At 43.8% G+C, this 19268-nt stretch overlaps 4 protein-coding genes across 7 annotated transcripts; all 4 read right to left on the bottom strand.

Moving 5' to 3' along the window:
- Positions 1–969: 969 nt before the first annotated feature.
- LOC118223633 (cornifelin homolog) lies at positions 970–5712 on the bottom strand. The gene is made up of 4 exons (XM_035410404.1): positions 4892–5712; positions 4116–4232; positions 2489–2646; positions 970–2261 (listed from the first exon to the last, which is right to left on the bottom strand). Exons 2-4 carry the CDS (start codon positions 4222–4224, stop codon positions 2079–2081), a joined length of 450 nt encoding a protein of 149 aa, XP_035266295.1. The 5' UTR covers positions 4225–4232; positions 4892–5712; the 3' UTR covers positions 970–2078.
- Positions 5713–5798: 86 nt separating this feature from the next.
- LOC118223632 (placenta-specific gene 8 protein-like) lies at positions 5799–9495 on the bottom strand. 2 transcript variants are annotated; one of them, XM_035410403.1, is made up of 4 exons: positions 8805–9495; positions 8022–8138; positions 6641–6825; positions 5799–6212 (listed from the first exon to the last, which is right to left on the bottom strand). In XM_035410403.1, exons 2-4 carry the CDS (start codon positions 8128–8130, stop codon positions 6057–6059), a joined length of 450 nt encoding a protein of 149 aa, XP_035266294.1. In that variant the 5' UTR covers positions 8131–8138; positions 8805–9495; the 3' UTR covers positions 5799–6056. The 2 variants fall into 2 exon arrangements, with proteins under 2 accessions (XP_035266294.1, XP_035266293.1); XM_035410402.1 differs by having other exon boundaries at positions 8816–9491.
- Positions 9496–9739: 244 nt separating this feature from the next.
- On the bottom strand, positions 9740–12790 carry LOC118223631 (placenta-specific gene 8 protein-like). The gene is made up of 4 exons (XM_035410401.1): positions 12698–12790; positions 11931–12047; positions 10581–10765; positions 9740–10153 (listed from the first exon to the last, which is right to left on the bottom strand). The coding sequence occupies exons 2-4, from the start codon at positions 12037–12039 to the stop codon at positions 9998–10000; spliced, it is 450 nt and encodes a 149-aa protein (XP_035266292.1). The 5' UTR covers positions 12040–12047; positions 12698–12790; the 3' UTR covers positions 9740–9997.
- Positions 12791–15238: 2448 nt separating this feature from the next.
- Positions 15239–18786, bottom strand: LOC118222754 (cornifelin homolog B-like). Of its 3 annotated transcripts, none has more exons than XM_035408551.1 (4): positions 18466–18786; positions 16531–16649; positions 16089–16243; positions 15239–15533 (listed from the first exon to the last, which is right to left on the bottom strand). In XM_035408551.1, the coding sequence occupies exons 2-4, from the start codon at positions 16634–16636 to the stop codon at positions 15411–15413; spliced, it is 384 nt and encodes a 127-aa protein (XP_035264442.1). In that variant the 5' UTR covers positions 16637–16649; positions 18466–18786; the 3' UTR covers positions 15239–15410. The 3 variants fall into 3 exon arrangements, with proteins under 3 accessions (XP_035264442.1, XP_035264444.1, XP_035264443.1); XM_035408553.1 differs by having other exon boundaries at positions 16531–16693; XM_035408552.1 differs by lacking the exon at positions 18466–18786 and having other exon boundaries at positions 16531–17370.
- Positions 18787–19268: the final 482 nt, after the last annotated feature.

Below are 19268 nucleotides of genomic sequence, written 5' to 3' on the forward strand. Positions count from 1 at the left end.
TGTCCATGTGCACCCAGTGGCTCCCGTCAGGCGGGGACCACCAGGATCTTGTCGCCACGGCAACCGCCGGGTGGGAGGAGCAACCGGCGGAAGTGCAGTCGCGTAGAAAGCACCTCGCGTAGCCCCCCATTTCTTACTCGGCTGGAACAGACGACAACAACGACAACAACGACGACGACAAAAGTCAGCTACACACACATTTAAAATCTTCATCGCTATGAATAACCGTACAAAATGAGTACTGAGTATCGGACCTGTGTTTTGTAGCTGTCCCAATGACCTTGCACTTATTGTAACGTCGCTTTGGATAAAAGCGTCTGCCGAATAAATGTCACGTAATGTAAAGTAAATGTAAAACGGTTGTCAGGGAAACTGCAGTTTTCATAAATGGCGCACTTCCCCTTTAAGGTGGTCTGTGAGGTAGCACAAGAAAAAAGGGGAGGATAACCAGGAAGCAGAAATAGGTGGCGCATTTGTAATCACAGTCACTTGCCTCAGCACAATACTCTACAGTGTAAAATTAAAATAAAAAATTGCTATGCAAATAGGTTGGGAAAAGGGAAATTCTGTGCAGAAAGGCCTATCACTTAAACTAGGCAGCAACAGAAACACCCACACGTGACTTTGAAAGACAATCTTAGCAAGCGATCAGTATTTGTGTACAGTATGTGTGACTCTGTGTCTTTGAATAAGTTTAAATACATTCAAACTTATGCAAATCAACAAAAATAATTATTTCAAATGTGCACACAAGCCTCCGAATGATGTAGTTAATCACACAGGGTAACTGCACAAGATTCTTTAAATTGTTGGTTGCTGTTTGTATTATAAAACACCCAGCTACTTACCTTAAAGACGCCTTTTTCAATGGCAGTGGATCCTGGGAAGTAAACATACCTGGCTGGAACTCTTGCCAACTTGGCTGAGAACACACCCAGCTCACAAGGCCATCGGAGGTCAAAGATTGTTGATTCACAACCTCCTAGCCTCTGTACTGGTGTTTACATGGTACAGTTCATCATTATTATACTTTCATGCTTACAATGTTTTTTTAAAATTTTTTATTAGGCTATTTCTGTTATTATTTTTCAACATACATGGCTAGCTGTTGAAGCAATTCAGTTCAAACACAAGTAAATGTGCCTAAACTATTGGGCCACCTGGGAAACAACAGGGCAGCTCTACGTGGCAGGCCAGTTCTCTAACAAATATACAAATCATGTGCGAATACACAGTAAAACATCCAGTGTTAATTCATCCCAAACAGACTACATTTGGTCCGACTCAGCGTTGCTTTCAGGAATACAAAAGTTCAATATCAACAAGAAGGCAACAAATGGCCACTTTTAATCATAGGTGTGGAGTTAGCTGAATAATCCAACTTATTAGACCACTCCATGGAACACATCCGTGTACTAGAACACAGCGCTTTAACAGGATGAGCCACCCAGCAGGCGCCAAGATTCTCTTCTTCGACTTCCTAAACAGAATGGAAATACAATCGTACGTTTATGCACCTCCTCAACTGTAGCCTGGGTCTGTTTCAAGCGTTCAGCAAATGGGAACACAGCACAGAACGAAGCGAAGATGGTTAATTTTATTCCCCCCTGAGAACAGGAACTGAAAGCAGGAAACTACAGCAGATATAAATATTACATTACAAGGACATCAGCGGCTGATGCAGCTGCAGCAGTGCTGTACTTTCCGCGACTTCTATCCAAACACATTCTTATATTCTGGGCCATCAGCAAATCTAGTTCTATGGTGACAAACGTTCTACATAACATAAACTCTGTGGTCCAAGTAGGCTTCCCATTGGCTGCCTGTGGGTTGAGCGCACTGATTGTAGAAAAGGTTGATTGGATAGAATAAATATTGAGCCAATGTAAGAATTAATGATTCATAGTAAATAGACCCAGGTGATATATTTTAGTGCACTCATAATATACTTGACGGTGCATGCAGACTTGAGGGGATATTAGCAAAGCCATTTGGGGGGCAGTCACGTGATCGATCAGGTGATCCTTGTGTCCACTATTGTCGAATGCGTACACCGTGGTGTGGGGGGAGTAGGGAGGCTAGGTAGTGAGAACAGGGGTGACTACATGGGACGGCATGACTACGGGTGCGATGGCAACGGGCGCAGGCTGGACGTTGACGAAGACGAGGGTCTGTTTGCGTCGCTTGATCTCCCGGGCAATCTGGCACCAGGAGCAGACGTTGCAGAACGCGGCGTAGATGCAGTCTGAACACATGTCTCCCTGTGGACAGACACACGTCTCATCTGTCAGTCAAATCCTTTCAAAATACTGGGTGCAGTCCAAGACCCTCCATACCCTTATGGGTCTCGTGCAGCTAAGTATTTTCTTACAGAAAAATGATGGAAAAACCTGAAGATGGGATTTACTATGATAGGGTACCGTCATCCACCACTTCCCTCCCCCACCCACACCCCGCCCCGCCCCCCGGCGCCTCCCATGTTGCATACCTGGATGCCGTATCTGTTGCGCACACCAGCCCTCATGGCAAAGGAAACGGGGGGCACGCAGGGGGACAGTGTGTCCACCAGGGGGAGACAGGCGCATTCCCCGAATTCCGAAGTCGTCTTGCAGGCTAAACAGGGGAAGCACCACAGCCCGAGGCAGCCTGCAGGGAGCAGAAGTTCAGTTAACACTTTTTCAAAAAGAACAGCATGTATTTCAATACAGTCGTGTAAATAAACTTCAAGTAGAGAAAGGAAACATCGACACAAGTAAAAAATAAAAATGAAATAAATAATACAGTAAAAAGATTAAAAAAATATAAAAGACATACTTTGTCTCAATATCCATACATTACTCATACAAATTAAAATTGGATTCTCAGGGGAGAAAGTTAAAATTTTGGCAAGATTTTGCACAAATGTTTTTTGTTTTGATAGCTTTGTTGTTTCAGCAAGAAGTTCAGTTAACACGTAATGTTCTGTCAGCATTGCTGTGACGATAACACAAGATTTAAACCATTTGCGTTGACATTACATTACAGGCATTTAGCAGACGCTCTTATCCAGAGCGACGTACACAACTTTTACACAGCATTTTTACATTGGATCCATTAATACAGCTGAAGATTGAAACGATTCTGGTTAAGTACCTTGCTCAAGGGTACAACGGCAGTGTCCTTACCCGGGAATCGAACCTGCAACCTTTCGGTTACAAGCCCAGTTCCTTACCCACTGTGCTACACTGCCGCCCTATATCCTAGGAAGGTTGAATCCTAGGAAGCGCTGATATTTTGTAGCCGCACACAGCACGTGCTGTTTTTAGCCTGTTTACACAGGGTGGCAACTTCTTAACTTTCAGTTTACTATGTTCTGCCAGCCAGTATCCCAATGTCCATTCTCCTCACTAAACAATAAATAAATAAATATATTTGCCTGGTTACACACCCAGAGATGTACTATACTTAGCGAACTCTCTAGATGTTACTGTGTTGGTTTCATCACATAATATAAGCGGAACATTCAAATGAACAAGAAATTACTGTCCTGTCAGCCTTAGCATGTTTTGAGATTTAATGTAGCCTAGTATCTGCAAAGAATACATAGTAGGCCTATCTGATCACAAATAAGCAGTATCACGGCTTGTATTTTGCGTCATGATTTCGGACAGAAATACAAAGAGATGTACTGATGGTGCCACATAGGCAAACAGGCACAGCCAGACTCACAAGCATGCATGTTAATACAAAAAAACACGAAAGGTCAAAAAATTGAAAGGGACACAGGAAGACCCACAGGCAAACAGGCAGTCATACACAGCTAGACCAACTCACAGACAAACAGACAGTCAAACACAACTAGACCAACTCACAGACAAACAGACAGTCATACACAACTAGACAAACTCACAGACAAACAGACAGTCAAGCACAGCTAGACCAACTCACAAACAAACAGACAGTCATACACAACTAGACAAACTGACAGACAAACAGACTGTCATACACAACTAGTCCAGCTCACAGGCAAACAGACAGTCACAAACAGCCAGAAACTGACAGACAATCGGGCAGCCACAAACAGCAGGAAAGATTCACAGACAATCAGCTGGTCATACAGAGGTAGAAAGACTCACAGCTAGACAGGTCATCGCAGCAGTCACAGATTCCTGTGCTCCACTGATTTGACTGCACCATCCCAACTTGCACCGCTGGTGGCTGTTGGACTATCACATTAGTTGTCATATTGATCTCTGCAGATGGAAAGACGCACTGTGAGGAGGTTTAAATCAACAGTTTTTTCTGGAATGTTTGTAAGTGCAGGGATCAATTTAAGCTTTTATTCACAAATTAATATCTTTCAATCTATATACTTTTACAGTTATTGATCTTTTCTTCCCCGAGTCCTAATCAACAAAACTTCCTTTAAAACACGTCTTTGAGCCTAAAATGACCAGCCAAAACTTATGGGGAAAAGGGCTCTTATAGCATTTGCGCACCGACTAGTTTGGCCCAGTGCTCTATAATTAGTCAATCACTGTAGGTATATGTTCCCATTGGCTTTCCGTCAGAACAAAAAGCCTTTCTCTGTAGCCAGCCACAGAATAAAGACATACTGGTGAAACAGCGATCACCTGGACTCATGTGGCCCTGTGCATTGCATAGATTAAAAGGACCACAATGGAAATAAGCCTTTGGGCATCATTGTGTTTTTATCCTTTTGATGATTTCTGTATTTGGGGCATCTCTGGCTAGAGGGGGCACTTGCATTTTAATGATCAATAAAAAATTTAAATCAATCAAATCAATCATTACACCAAGCAGTCTAAACCCAATTGAAATAATAATAATAATAATAATAATAATAATAATAATAATAATAATAATAATAATAAATCCACCTGGTGCCTACCTGGCTACTCAGCCTCTTGTTGCTCTGACAGCGCACCCTTCTGATTTCGGTGTGAAAGTGGAACGCAGGCGATGGCTACTCGCACCCGCTTGTGTCGATGAAGCGCTACGATTACACTAAATTTCCATATTCCGTCACGTAGAATCCATCCGTGTTTGTTTTGATTTTGACTATGAACACACAGTCTCTTACTTTCACTTCAAGTGACACGTGATTCCACGGATATATCACTGTCAGATTGCACGCGGGCACCAACATCCGTGTCACCTGTCAACCCCAAGCTTGGTCCTCGAGACCTTGAGATGGTCCTTGTTTTTTGCTCCATCCAAACCTGCAACTACATCACAGGATTCCTTTTCATTAGTTTTAATTAATCAGGTCTAATGAATGCAGGTGACCGTGTGCTGGAGGCACTTGGTGTTTTGTTATTCTGAATATTCAGGCTCAGACTTTCAGTCATCCATCAGACTCTTGTTATTAAGCTTAGACAGAGCAGGGACCAGGTTTGCTTACAGCATATCTGACCTGTGAATGAGATACATGGATAAGGAACTGAACACAAACAGGTATGACAGGTTGGGATGTGAATCCAAAGAGTCTTTGTGACCGTCCTCTGTAAAAAAGCGCTATGCAAATAAAACTGAATTGAATGTGTGGACTGAGAGCCTGTGTCTTAGCAAATAAATGATTTATGATTGAGTTCAGAAAGTTATACTTGAACAGAACACTGTAGTGTAGCGTAAGAAAAGTCTTTTATTTACTAATGGTTTTACAGAGGCAAGAACTAATTCAGTTAAGTGTAGGTGTTTGACAAAAAGTAAATAAACAGATTAGAATAATGCCTGAACTTTGTTGAGGGCCAAATCTGTATGAGTTCCGAAAGTTTCACTTAAGCAGAACACCGTAGTGGAAATAAAGTATTTTATTTTATTTTCTGATGGTTTTACAGAAGCATATACTAATCCACAGTTCAGTGTAGGTGTTTGACAAAAGATACAATTTTTTACTTTAACAACAAGTATAACAGTGCATTCACTACTTGGAAATCAGTGGCAGATGCAGCAGTTGCTATGCTCACGGGTCGCATGCCATGCCTTTTATCCTAACATATTCTTATATTCTGGACCATCAGCGGGGGTGTAGGGGGTGAGAGCAGGGCAGTGGGTTAGGATGGCATGACCAGGGGTGCGATGGCAACGGGCGTGGGCTGTAAGTTGACGAAGACGAGGGTCTGTTTGCGTCGCTTGATCTCCCGGGAAATCTGGCACCAGGAGCAGACGTTGCAGAAGGTTGCGTAGATGCAGTCTGAACACATGTCTCCCTGTGGACAGACACACATCTCATCTGTCAGTCAAATCCTTTCAAAATACTGGGTGCAATCCAAGACCCTCCATACCCATTACATTACATTACATTATAGGCATTTAGCAGACGCTCTTATCCAGAGCGACGTACAACAAGTGCATAGGTTTCATGATGTAGAGGCGCAAAAGAAACACTAGAGTGAAGTAAGGATCGTAGTGCCAGAAGTGACCACATCGATCAGGACTCCAACCCTGTAGAGTAAGCACACCTCCAACCCTGTAGAGTAAATACCCTTATGAGTCTCGTGCAGCTAAGTATTTTCTTATGGAAAAATGATGGAAAAACCTGAAGATGGGATTTACTATGATAGGGTACCGTCATCCACCACTTCCCTCCCCCACCCACACCCACACCCCGCCCCCCGGCGCCTCCCATGTTGCATACCTGGATTCCGTATCTGTTGCGCACACCAGCCCTCATGGCAAAGGAAACGGGGGGCACACAGACCGGTACACCGACAAACTGCGCGAGTATCCACAGGCCGTCCACCAGGGGGAGACAGGCGCATTCCCCGAATTCCGAAGTCGTCTTGCAGGCGAAACAGGGGAAACACCAGTACCCGAGGCAGCCTGCGAGGAGAGTTCAGTTAACAAGTAATGTTCTGTCAGCATTGCTGTGAAAACAACACGGTGACGTTGTTAAGAGTTAAACCATCTGCTGAGGAAGCGCTGAGACTTTGTAATCGCACACAGTACGTCTGTTTTTAGCCTGGTTACACAGTGCGGAAGCTTCTTAACTTTCAGTTTACTACATGTTCCGGCCACCAGTATGTCCGTGATCCAGTTGCCCGTTCTCCTCGCTAAACAAAAATAAATAAATAAATAATTTGTCTATTTACACAACCAGAGATGTATTATACTAAGCGAAATCTCCAGATGCTACTGTGTTGGTTTCATCACATAGGCTAATATAAGCGGAACATTCAACTGAACAAGAAATTACTGTCCTATCAGCTCTTAGTGTTTGTTTTCGTAATTACGCATTTAAGTCGATTGTCGGTGTTAGCGAACATAAACGACTTAGCATGTTTTGATATTTAATGTAGCCTAGTATCTTCACAGAATACATAGTAGGCCTATCTGATCACAAATAATCAGTATCACAGCTTGTATTTTAATTTTAATTTTATTTTTTAGCAATTTTCGGACAGAAAGACAAAGAGATGGTGCCACACATAGGCAAACAGGCACAGCCAGACTCACAATCATGCATGTTAATAGAAAAAAAACAGAAAAGGTCAAAAAATTGAAAGGGACACAGGGAGACCCACAGGCAAACACATACACACTCACACACTAACAGTGAAAGGCTGCCATGCAAGGTACCAATCAGGTACCAAGGTACCAATTAGGGGTTAGGTGTCTTGCTCAGGGACACTTCGACACGCCTAGGGCGGGGGATCCAACCGGCAATCCTCCGACTGCCAGACAACCGCTCTCACCTCCTGAGCTATGTCGCCCCTAACAAACGGACAGTCATACACAGCTAGACCGACAAACAGACAAACAGACAGTTATACACAACTAGACCGACTTACAGACAAACAGACAGTCGTACACAACTAGACCGACTTACAGACAAACAGACAGTCATACAGAACTAGACAAACTCACAGACAAACAGACAGTCATACACAACTAGACCGACTTACAGACAAACAGACAGTCAAACACAACTAGACTGACTTACAGACAATCGGGCAGCCACAAACAGCTAGAAAGATTCACAGACAATCAGCTGGTCATACAGAGGTAGAAAGACTCACAGCTAGGCAGGTCATCGAAGCAGTCACAGATTCCTGTGCTCCACTGATTTGACTGAACCATCCCAACTTGCACCGCTGGTGGCTGCTGGATTATCACATTAGTTGTCATATTGATCTCTGCAGATGGAAAGACGCACTGTGAGGAGGTTTAAATCAACAGTTTTTTTCTGGAATGTTTGTAAGTGCAGGGATGTATTTAAGCTTTTATTCACAAATTAATATCTTTCAATCAATATACTTTTACAGTTATTGATATTTTTTCCCCGAGCCCTAATCAACAAAACTTCCTTTAAAACATGTCTTTGAGCCTAAATTGACCAGCCAAAACTTATGGGGAAAAGGGCTGTTATAGCATTTGCGCACTGACTAGTTCGGCCCAATGCTCTATAATTAGCCAATCACTGTAGGTATATGTTCCCATTGACTTTCCTTCAGAACAAAAAGCCTTTCTCTGTAGCCAGCCACAGAATAAAGACATACTGGTAAAACAGCGATCACCTGGACTCATGTGGCCCTGTGCATTGCATAGATTAAAAGGACCACAATGGAAATAAGCCTTTGGGCATCATTGTGTTTTTATCCTTTTGGTGATTTCTGTATCTGGGGCATCTCTGGCTAGAGGGGGCATTTGCATTTTAATGATCAATAAAAAATTTCAATCAATCAAATCAATCATTATGCCAGACAGTCTAAACCCAATTTAAATAATAATAATAATAATAATAATAATAATAATAATAATAATAATAACAATAATAATAATAATAATAATAATAAATTCACCTGGTGCCTACCTGGCTGCTCAGCCTCTTGTTGCTCTGACAGCGCACCCTTCTGATTTCATTGTGAAAGTGGAATGCTGGTCGCACCTGCTTGTGTCGATGAAGCGCTATGATTACACTAAATTTCCATATTCCGTCACGTAGAATCCATCCGTGTTCTGTTTTGATTTTGACTGTGAACACATAGTCTCTAACTTTCACTTCAAGTGACATGTGATTCCACGGATATATCACTATCAGATTGCACGCGGGCACCAAAATCCGTGTCATCTGTCAACCCTAAGCTTGGTCTTTGAGGCCTTGAGATGGTCCTTGTTTTTTGCTCCATCCAAACCTGCAACTACATCACAGGATTCCTTTTCATTAGTTTTAATTAATCAGGTCTAATGAATGCAGGTGACCGTGTGCTGGAGGCACTTGGTGTTTTGTTATTCTGAATATTCAGGCTCAGACTTTCAGTCATCCATCAGACTCTTGTTATCAAGCTTAGACAGAGCAGAAACCATAAATATAACCGACACATCGGGACCAGGTTTGCTTACAGCATATCTGACGTCTGAATGAGATACATGGATAAGGAACTGAACACAAACAGGTATGACAGGTTGGGATGTGAATCCAAAGAGTCTTTGTGAGCGTCCTCTGTAAAAAAGCGCTATGCAAATAAAACTGAATTGAATGTGTGGACTGAGAGCCTGTGTCTTAGCAAATAAATGATTTATGATTGAGTTCAGAAAGTTATACTTGAACAGAACATTGTAGTGTAGCGTAACAAAAGTCTTTTATTTACTAATGGTTTTACAGAGGCAAGAACTAATTCAGTTAAGTGTAGGTGTTTGACAAAAAGTAAATAAATAGATTAGAATAATGCCTGAACTTTGTTGAGGGCCAAATCTGTATGAGTTCCGACAGTTTCACTTAAGCAGAACACCGTAGTGGAAATAAAGTATTTTATTTTATTTTCTGATGGTTTTACAGAAGCATATACTAATCCACAGTTCAGTGTAGGTGTTTGACAAAAGATACAATTTTTTACTTTAACAACAAATATAACAGTGCATTCACTACTTGGAAATCAGTGGCAGATGCAGCAGTTGCTATGCTCACGGGTCGCATGCCATGCCTTTTATCCTAACATATTCTTATATTCTGGACCATCAGCGGGGGTGTAGGGGGTGAGAGCAGGGCAGTGGGTTAGGATGGCATGACTACAGGTACGGCGGCAACGGGCGTGGGCTGGACGTTGACGAAGAGGAGGGTCTGTTTGCGTCGCTTGATCTCCCGGGAAATCTGGCACCAGGAGCAGACGTTGCAGAAGGTTGCGTAGATGCAGTCTGAACACATGTCTCCCTGTGGACAGACACACATCTCATCTGTCAGTCAAATCCTTTCAAAATACTGGGTGCAATCCAAGACCCTCCATACCCATTACATTACATTACATTATAGGCATTTAGCAGACGCTCTTATCCAGAGCGACGTACAACAAGTGCATAGGTTTCATGATGTAGAGGCGCAAAAGAAACACTAGAGTGAAGTAAGGATCGTAGTGCCAGAAGTGACCACATCGATCAGGACTCCAACCCTGTAGAGTAAGCACACCTCCAACCCTGTAGAGTAAATACCCTTATGAGTCTCGTGCAGCTAAGTATTTTTTTATGGAAAAATGATGGAAAAACCTGAAGATGGGATTTACTATGATAGGGTACCGTCATCCACCACTTCCCTCCCCCACCCACACCCCGCCCCGCCCCCCGGCGCCTCCCATGTTGCATACCTGGATTCCGTATCTGTTGCGCACCCCGGCCCTCATGGCAAAGGAAACGGGGGGCACACAGGAGGGTATACCGACAAACTGCGCGAGTATACACAGGCCGTCCACCAGGGGGAGACAGGCGCATTCCCCGAATTCCGAAGTCGTCTTGCAGGCGAAACAGGGGAAGCACCAGTACCCGAGGCAGCCTGCGAGGAGAGTTCAGTTAACACGTAATGTTCTGTCAGCATTGCTGTGAAAACAACACGGTGACGCTGTTAAGAGTTAAACCATCTGCTGTGGAAGCGCTGATACTTTGTAACCGCACACAGTACGTCTGTTTTTAGCCTGGTTACACAGTGCGGAAGCTTCTTAACTTTCAGTTTACTACATGTTCCGGCCACCAGTATGTCCGTGATCCAGTTGCCCGTAGTCCTCGCTAAACAAAAATAAATAATTTGTCTATTTACACAACCAGAGATGTATTATACTAAGCGAAATCTCTAGATGCTACTGTGTTGGTTTCATTACATAGGCTAATATAAGCGGAACATTCAACTGAACAAGAAATTACTGTCCTATCTGCTCTTAGTGTTTGTTTTCGTAATTACGCATTTAAGTCGATTGTCGGTGTTAGCGAACATAAACGACTTAGCATGTTTTGATATTTAATGTAGCCTAGTATCTTCACAGAATACATAGTAGGCCTATCTGATCACAAATAATCAGTATCACAGCTTGTATTTTTATTTTTATTTTATTTTGTAGCAATTTTCGGACAGAAAGACAAAGAGATGTACCGATGGTGCCACATATAGGCAAACAGGCACAGCCAGACTCACAATCATGCATGTTAATAGAAAAAAAACAGAAAAGGTCAAAAAATTGAAAGGGACACAGGAAGACCCACAGGCAAACACACACACTCACACACCAACAGTGAAAGGCTGCCATGCAAGGTACCAATCAGTTACCAATTAGGTACCAAGGTACCAGTTAGGGGTTAGGTGTCTTGCTCAGGGACACTTCGACACGCCTAGGGCGGGGGATCCAACCGGCAATCCTCCGACTGCCAGACAACCGCTCTCACCTCCTGAGCTATGTCGCCCCTAACAAACGGACAGTCATACACAGCTAGGCCAACTCACAGACAAACGGACAGTCATACACAACTAGACCGACTTACAGACAAACAGACAGTCATACACAACTAGACAAACTGACAGACAAACAGACTGTCATACACAACTAGTCCAGCTCACAGGCAAACAGACAGTCACAAACAGCCAGAAACTGACAGACAATCGGGTAGCCACAAACAGCTAGAAAGATTCACAGACAATCAGCTGGTCACACAGAGGTAGAAAGACTCACAGCTAGGCAGGTCATCGAAGCAGTCACAGATTCCTGTGCTCCACTGATTTGACTGAACCATCCCAACTTGCACCGCTGGTGGCTGCTGGATTATCACATTAGTTGTCATATTGATCTCTGCAGATGGAAAGACGCACTGTGAGGAGGTTTAAATCAACAGTTTTTTCTGGAATGTTTATAAGTGCAGGGATGTATTTAAGCTTTTATTCACAAATTAATATCTTTCAATCAATATACTTTTACAGTTATTGATCTTTTTTTCCCCAAGCCCTAATCAACAAAACTTCCTTTAAAACATGTCTTTGAGCCTAAATTGACCAGCCAAAACTTATGGGGAAAAGGGCTCTTATAGCATTTGCGCACCGACTAGTTTGGCCCAGTGCCCTATAATTAGCCAATCACTGTAGGTATATGTTCCCATTGGCTTTCCTTCAGAACAAAAAGCCTTTCTCTGTAGCCAGCCACAGAATAAAGACATACTGGTGAAACAGCGATCACCTGGACTCATGTGGACCTGTGCATTGCATAGATTAAAAGAACCACAATGGAAATAAGCCTTTGGGCTTCATTGTGTTTTTATCCTTTTGATGATTTCTGTATCTGGGGCATCTCTGGCTAGAGGGGGCACTTGCATTTTAATGATCAATAAAAAATTTCAATCAATCAAATCAATCATTATGCCAGGCAGTCTAAACCCAATTGAAATAATAATAATAATAATAATAATAATAATAATAATAATAATAATAAATCCACCTGGTGCCTACCTGGCTGCTCAGCCTCTTGTTGCTCTGACAGCGCACCCTTCTGATTTCATTGTGAAGGTGGAACGCAGGTGATGGCTACTCGCACCTGCGCGTACCGATGGAACATTACGATTAAACAAAAATTCCCGTTCTTTGTTCATGTATCTCCCTACCCTCACCCCCCCCCCCCCCCCCCCCCCCCCGCGTGAACACAGGTTTCTGTCTCGTTTCGTGTCACGCGTGATTCCAACGGATAATATCACTATGAAATTCCATGCAGGAACCCTCGTCCGTGTCACCTATTACAGGGGTTATACCCGGACCGCGGGTGTGAGAGATCAGTCCACGCTGTCGCTCTATCCAAACCCGTGACCGCGTGACTGGAATCTTTTCATTAGTTTTGATTAATCAGGTCTAATGACATAGCGACATAGCTCAGGAGGTAAGAGCGGTTGTCTGGCAGTCGGAGGGTTGCCGGTTCGATCCCCTGCCCTGGGCGTGTCGAAGTGTCCTTGAGCAAGACACCTAACCCCTAACTGCTCTGGCGAATGAGAGGCATCAATTGTAAAGCGCTTTGGATAAAAGCGCTATATAAATGCAGTCCATTTACCATTTACCATATCCAAACCCGTGACCGGAATCTTTTCATTAGTTTTGATTAATCAGGTCTAATGACATAGCGACATAGCTCAGGAGGTAAGAGCGGTTGTCTGGCAGTCGGAGGGTTGCCGGTTCGATCCCCTGCCCTGGGCGTGTTGAAGTGTCCTTGAGCAAGACACCTAACCCATAACTGCTCTGGCGAATGCGAGGCATCAATTGTAAAGCGCTTTGGATAAAAGCGCTATATAAATGCAGTCCGTTTAATGAACGCAGGCGACCGTGTGCTGGAGGCCCTCGGCGTTTCGTCGTTCTGAACATTCGGGCTCGGGCTTTTAATGGTTCCTTCGAAATCTCTCGTCATCAAGCCTTAGGTAGAGCGGAGAAAAAAAAAACCAGAAATATCACCGGCACGTCGGGTACCGGGGTTGCCTGCAGTGTATCTGACCCGCGAGTGAGACACACGGAAGAGGAACTGAGCACAAACAGGTATGACAGGTTGGGGATGTGTGGGATGTGTCAGTCCAAAGCGTCTTTGTGAGCGGTCTCTGTAAAAAAGCGCTATGCAAATAAAACGGACGAAGGACGGACGGAGTGTGGCACAGTGGGTAAGGAACTGCGCTTGTAACCGAAAGGTCGCAGGTTCGATTCCCGGGTAAGGACACTGCCGTTGTACCCTTGAGCAAGGTACTTAACCTGCATTGCTTCAGTATATATCCAGCTGTATAATTGGATACAATGTAAAAGTGCTATGTAAAAAAGTTGTGTAAGTTGCTCTGGATAAGAGCGTCTGCTAAATGCCTGTAATGTAAAAATAAAAGCGAATAAAAGCGAATTGAATTGAACGTGTGGGCTGAGAGCCTGCGTCTTAGCAAAGAAATCACGATCGAAAGTTCAGAAAGTCATACTTGAACAGAACACTGTAGTGTAACGAAAGTACGGAGGCACGTGCTAATCCACAGTTGCGTGTAGGTGTTCGACAAAAAAATATAAATAGATAAAAGTGACGCTTGAACTTTGTCGAGGGCCAAATCTGAATGAGTTCAGAAAGTTTTGCTTCAGCAGAACACCATAGTGTAAGAAAAGCATTTTATTTTCTGATGGTTTTACAGAGGCATGTACAAATTCACAGTTAAGTATAGGTGTTTGGCCAAAAAAAGCAAAAAAAGATTTTGAGCTTTATTGAGGATGCAAATCTGAATGGTCAACCCCTGACATTGCTCAGGGGTTAGCCTATGACTGTAAATCCGCTAATAATAATGTATATCATTTCTTATTAAAGAGCGGGTTTAGCTTGTGATATAGTAATATTTCATAGCGTTTTTATACAGCTTCAAGAGTATATATTTCAATGGTACTGAAAATCACCAAAACTCTCAGTTATATCTTTCACTGTTCAGAGTACATAATTTAATGAATTGAATACACAATAGTGACACTGCCTTAGATATCATCACAGTGATCCTTCAATCATGCCATAGTAAGACCGCACTCACAGAAATAAGATATAAAGGAATGGCCTCACCCATGTCACCATCACAAGTGGCTCATAATGGACATTTGACTCCCTTATATAATAATCTGGGTTAGATCCAACTCGACATTCTTCATTACAAAATGTATGTGTTACAAAGGGAGACTTTTTTTTAAAAACACAGACTGCGTGGGAAGAAACACAAAATGCGTCATCCTTAAGTAGACGTGGAGGCGCGTTAAAAAATGCAGTCTGACTCTGCGTAGCTATACCTTTTGTTGTTGTATTTCTACGTCTTATTTCGTTTTGTGTGCTTAGTGTTAGGCCTGTGTGTTGTTATGGGAAGCACTTCGTATTGCATTCAATTTGATGGAAAGCGCTATATAAATAAAGCTTGATTGATTGATTGATTGATTCGGTTTTTGCACATCAGTTTTGAGAGTGCGTGTCCTGATAATTGTGGGTGGGGGGGGGTGGGGGTGTGGGGGGGGGGGGGGGGGGGGGGGGGGGCAACACTGGTCACATTGTTTGGTTTGCCTTACTCCCTGAGCCTGTACTGATCCCAGGTCAGTGGACAGCGTGAGCTGTGACAGTTGAGCGATCCGTTGAATGCTGATCAGAGGTCAGGCCCGGGGGTCGAGGCGGGAGGGGTGGGGCGGAGGTTTACTTGGCCCGGGCATTGATGAGCATGATTGGCTGGAGGCGAGCCTTCATTTCGCGCGACATCTGACACCAGGAGCAGGGCCCGCAGAAGAAGGAATAGACGCAGTCGTTGCAGATGGTGCCCTGTCACAGGAAGGAAGAAGAAGAAAAAGGTCGGAGGTCAGCGCTGAACGCAACCACGACCAAAGGTCTGTGTACACACACATATGCACCGGTGAGACATTACTGGTTAGACTCGAGATTTTTTAGCTGCGACCGCAGCTCTATAGCTCTGTCTGTCTGTCTGTCGGTTGGCTGGTTGGTCGGTCCACAAAAAGTGTCCCAACCCGTAGCGGCCACAGTTTTCGCCCCAGGAGGCTGAAATTTGGCACGGACGTTGGTCATGACCGAAGGTAGAGCTGAGTAACTTTCAGGCCGATTGACCAAAAGGGGGCGTGGCGATGGGCGTGGCCTATCACAAAAAGGCGCATAACTCCCGAATGGATTCACAGATTTGCACAAGATTTCGTGGAAAGGTTGGTCATGAGCCAAAGAAGAGGTCACGTGTTTTTGTGAGGGTGTGAGGGTGTGTGTGTGGATGCATGTGCGTGTGCGGTCGCAGCTATCGCGGATTTGCGCTTGTTACACAGCCGATCCAGGACTTTGAATGAGCATCCCTGCGGCTGTTTTTGTCCCTACCGTGATGCCGTAGCGGTGGCGCATGGACGCCCTCAACGCCAGGGTGATGGGCGGTATGGCGCCGAAGCCGTCCAATAGTGGCAGGCAGAGGCACTCTCCGTAGTCCTTCGCCGTCTTGCAGGCGAAACACGGGAAGCACCAGAACGCAAAGCAGCCTAAAGGAGATACAGCAAGTACGTCAGACTGGAGAAAGTACACTCACACATATACACACACACACTCACACACACACACACACACACATATACACACACACACATGCACACACACACACTCACACACACACACACACACACGCACACACATATACACACACACTCACACACACATACACACACACATATACGCACACACCTACACACACCCACACACATATACACTCACACCTACACACTCACACGTACACACACACATATACACACACACACACATACACACTTACATTGAGGTACATCATCGCAACAGTCGCAAATGCCAGAGCTCCATTGGTTGGAGTCAGTGGAAACCATAACAGGTTGCGGTTGCTGGACTACCATCATCGTCGTCATGGTAACTGGAAGTCTTGAAACAAGCAGAAAGGGGTGCTTTTATTTCCTCTGTCTGTACTGAGGGTTAAAAAAAAAAGATTCCCAGAGGAAGACAATGGTAGATATCGTTCTTCGTTTACACATCAGAAGAAAATTTAACTCCACGTGGAAACAGGCATTGGCTAGAGAGAAGCGCTTGATCCATCTGCTCATACTTGCTTCATATGACCAAAAGCTGGATTATGAATCATATTCTCATCACTACTGACTCTGCAATGGGCCAAGGACCGTAAGCATCATGTGTCATTGTGATGCGCAAACCGCCACGATCTAAACTGAAAAATACACCGGTGACATCACAGGGCATTCCTTCTCACTAATGGGTCCGTCAGAAAGTGCTCAAGGGTTGTTGGTTCAGTTGCCAGCCTGGGTGCTGCCAATACAGCCCTGAGAAAAGTATTTCACCTGAATTACCTCAGTAAATATCCATCTGTATGAAAGGATTGTGCATAAAAAATATTGTAAATCCCTCTGGAGAAAGATATCCGAGCTAAATCTGCTAGAAGCCCAAAATGTAAATTAATTGTTTTCTGCAAGAGAGAGTACAGTTAAAGTGCACAAGCTGTAGATACAGCCGTGTGGCGGACCTATGTAAAAAAAATTCTCTGAATTCTTGTTGTTGCAGGTCATGGTTTTCTCCCTCAATTTAGTCGTTATACCAATTCCCCGTGTGTATCACAGTCTTGGTAGATGCGCTATCCTCTGTTGGTCTGGGGAGGGTGTAGACTTGCCACATGCCTCCTCCGATACATGTGGAGTCACCAGCCGCTTCTTTTCACCTGATAGCGAGGAGTTTCACTGGGAGAGCGTAACGTGTGGTCACGCTATCTCCCCCAGATCCCCTCCCTGCTGAACAGATCAACCAGTCGCTAATGCAACGATCAGGACTCATACCCTCACCGGCTTCCCACCCGCGAACGCTGCCAATTGTGTTTGTAGGAACGTCTGACCAAGCTGGAAGTACCGCTGAACCCAGGACTGAACCCAGGTCTCTGCGGTGGTAGGCGAGTGCGTATGCCTCTACACTACCCAGACAGCCTAGCATTACATTCCTTAACAAGATGGCGGACAGTCAACTGGAATGTCTGAAACATGCAGGTTTGGGGAGACAGGGAGAAATGCCACCCCCAAAATTTTTCATGTGAATTGGCCCCTATACTAGCTAGTACACGCGTGAGACTCCGACAAATTTGAAATGAAGCCTATGCCTCTGGTCTAATAACCAAGTTCTGCCGTGAAGCTGTTTTTCAAGACCTTTTTCTCCGTTATCAGTAAAGACCACTCACCTTTAAGTGGGTGACAAAATACTACTACAATTTTTACGCGGTGTCTTTAAAAGGTGCATCGATTACCAAATAAAGGATCATAGTATTTACTTACACAAAACCATAGATGCACAATATTTTTGATACCAATAACATTATCAAACATACACCTCATCACACTGCCATTTTACTATCCCCAATTGTGACAAAGAGCAGATGGAGAACTCCCAGCTGTTATGCTACTATAATTAAAAAGTCTACAAGTAAAAACAAAAAATGAAATAAAATGAAGTGTCAGATTGTGTCTTTGTACCCTCATAATTGTTCTATGAAGTCACGTTTCGCACACACAGCCAAAGACTATTGCTAGAAAGAACAACAGATTTGTAGTATACGGGAGCAGGATTTGTGCGCAGATCGATGTCAGTTATAACGCAAACTGCATCGCTGTTGATCGACGGAAACGTCTGCCCAGCGTGTTCCACAGGCACCGCGTGTCGTGCAAGCGTACAGGTGATGTCTTACCTGTGTGGCGGCGTCTCAACACATCAATGTCTGGCTCCTGAAATGAGGCCAGGCAGGAAGTGAGACTCTTTATCAGGAGTGTCAGTGGAAAGGCCTCAAGGCAGTAGGACGTCTTTGAAAAAATGAAAAACACCAAAACCAGCCGGTCCATCCGGAATACCTTAAAAAATATGAATGGCATCTTTCACCAGCACTTTGGAAAAACCTTCTCATCTGTGCTAATATATTTATTTAAAGGTGGGAGGTAGACAAGAGACAAGGCAGCAATCTGGACTTATGATGTGAGAGCTGGATTTGTTCAGTCACATGGTTTTGGGTTGTGACATCTGGCTGCAAAACTACAAATTCAAAGACATTGTTCTGTATAAGGCTGTATTAAGGAGATAGTTACTGCTGATTGATTAATTGATTAGATTGGATAATTAACAGTAGAATAACATACATATCTCTGAAGACGTACTATAATTAATTTAGTACCAGGGATAACAATGCAGCCACAGAACCTATTTCCTCTGTGGTTTTTATTTCATTTTTTTGCGGCAAGATTGAAAGAATGCTAGAGGATGATAAGCTATATCATAATATGCTCTACAAGCGTGAAATTAATACATAAATCTATTTTTTTTTTTTAAACACAAAATAAAACAAGCTCTTCCTACTTTGCTCAGCGGCCAGTGTCTTACTTTGCCCCTGAAACTCCCCAGAGAGTTAGTGGACCTTCTTTCCGTTGGTAAAACGTATTCAGTTTGTCCGCACCAGTATTTTTGAATGCGTTCCCCCGCTATGCTACAGTTATGCAGCGT

This window comes from Anguilla anguilla, chromosome 3 (genome assembly GCF_013347855.1).
Source record: "Anguilla anguilla isolate fAngAng1 chromosome 3, fAngAng1.pri, whole genome shotgun sequence".
Lineage (NCBI taxonomy): Eukaryota > Metazoa > Chordata > Actinopteri > Anguilliformes > Anguillidae > Anguilla > Anguilla anguilla.

Coding starts and splice junctions, on each gene's coding strand:
- LOC118223633 (XM_035410404.1), bottom strand. CDS start 4,224: ATGACAACTAATGTGATAGTCCAACAGCCACCAGCGGTGCAAGTTGGG. Junction 2,647..4,115: donor CTGCGATGACCTGTCTAGCT/GTGAGTCTTTCT, acceptor TGCTCCCTGCAG/GCTGCCTCGGGCTGTGGTGC. Junction 2,262..2,488: donor GCAACAGATACGGCATCCAG/GTATGCAACATG, acceptor GTCTGTCCACAG/GGAGACATGTGTTCAGACTG.
- LOC118223632 (XM_035410403.1), bottom strand. CDS start 8,130: ATGACAACTAATGTGATAATCCAGCAGCCACCAGCGGTGCAAGTTGGG. Junction 6,826..8,021: donor CTTCGATGACCTGCCTAGCT/GTGAGTCTTTCT, acceptor CTCTCCTCGCAG/GCTGCCTCGGGTACTGGTGT. Junction 6,213..6,640: donor GCAACAGATACGGAATCCAG/GTATGCAACATG, acceptor GTCTGTCCACAG/GGAGACATGTGTTCAGACTG.
- LOC118223631 (XM_035410401.1), bottom strand. CDS start 12,039: ATGACAACTAATGTGATAATCCAGCAGCCACCAGCGGTGCAAGTTGGG. Junction 10,766..11,930: donor CTTCGATGACCTGCCTAGCT/GTGAGTCTTTCT, acceptor CTCTCCTCGCAG/GCTGCCTCGGGTACTGGTGC. Junction 10,154..10,580: donor GCAACAGATACGGAATCCAG/GTATGCAACATG, acceptor GTCTGTCCACAG/GGAGACATGTGTTCAGACTG.
- LOC118222754 (XM_035408551.1), bottom strand. CDS start 16,636: ATGACGACGATGATGGTAGTCCAGCAACCGCAACCTGTTATGGTTTCC. Junction 16,244..16,530: donor TTGCGATGATGTACCTCAAT/GTAAGTGTGTAT, acceptor TATCTCCTTTAG/GCTGCTTTGCGTTCTGGTGC. Junction 15,534..16,088: donor GCCACCGCTACGGCATCACG/GTAGGGACAAAA, acceptor TTCCTGTGACAG/GGCACCATCTGCAACGACTG.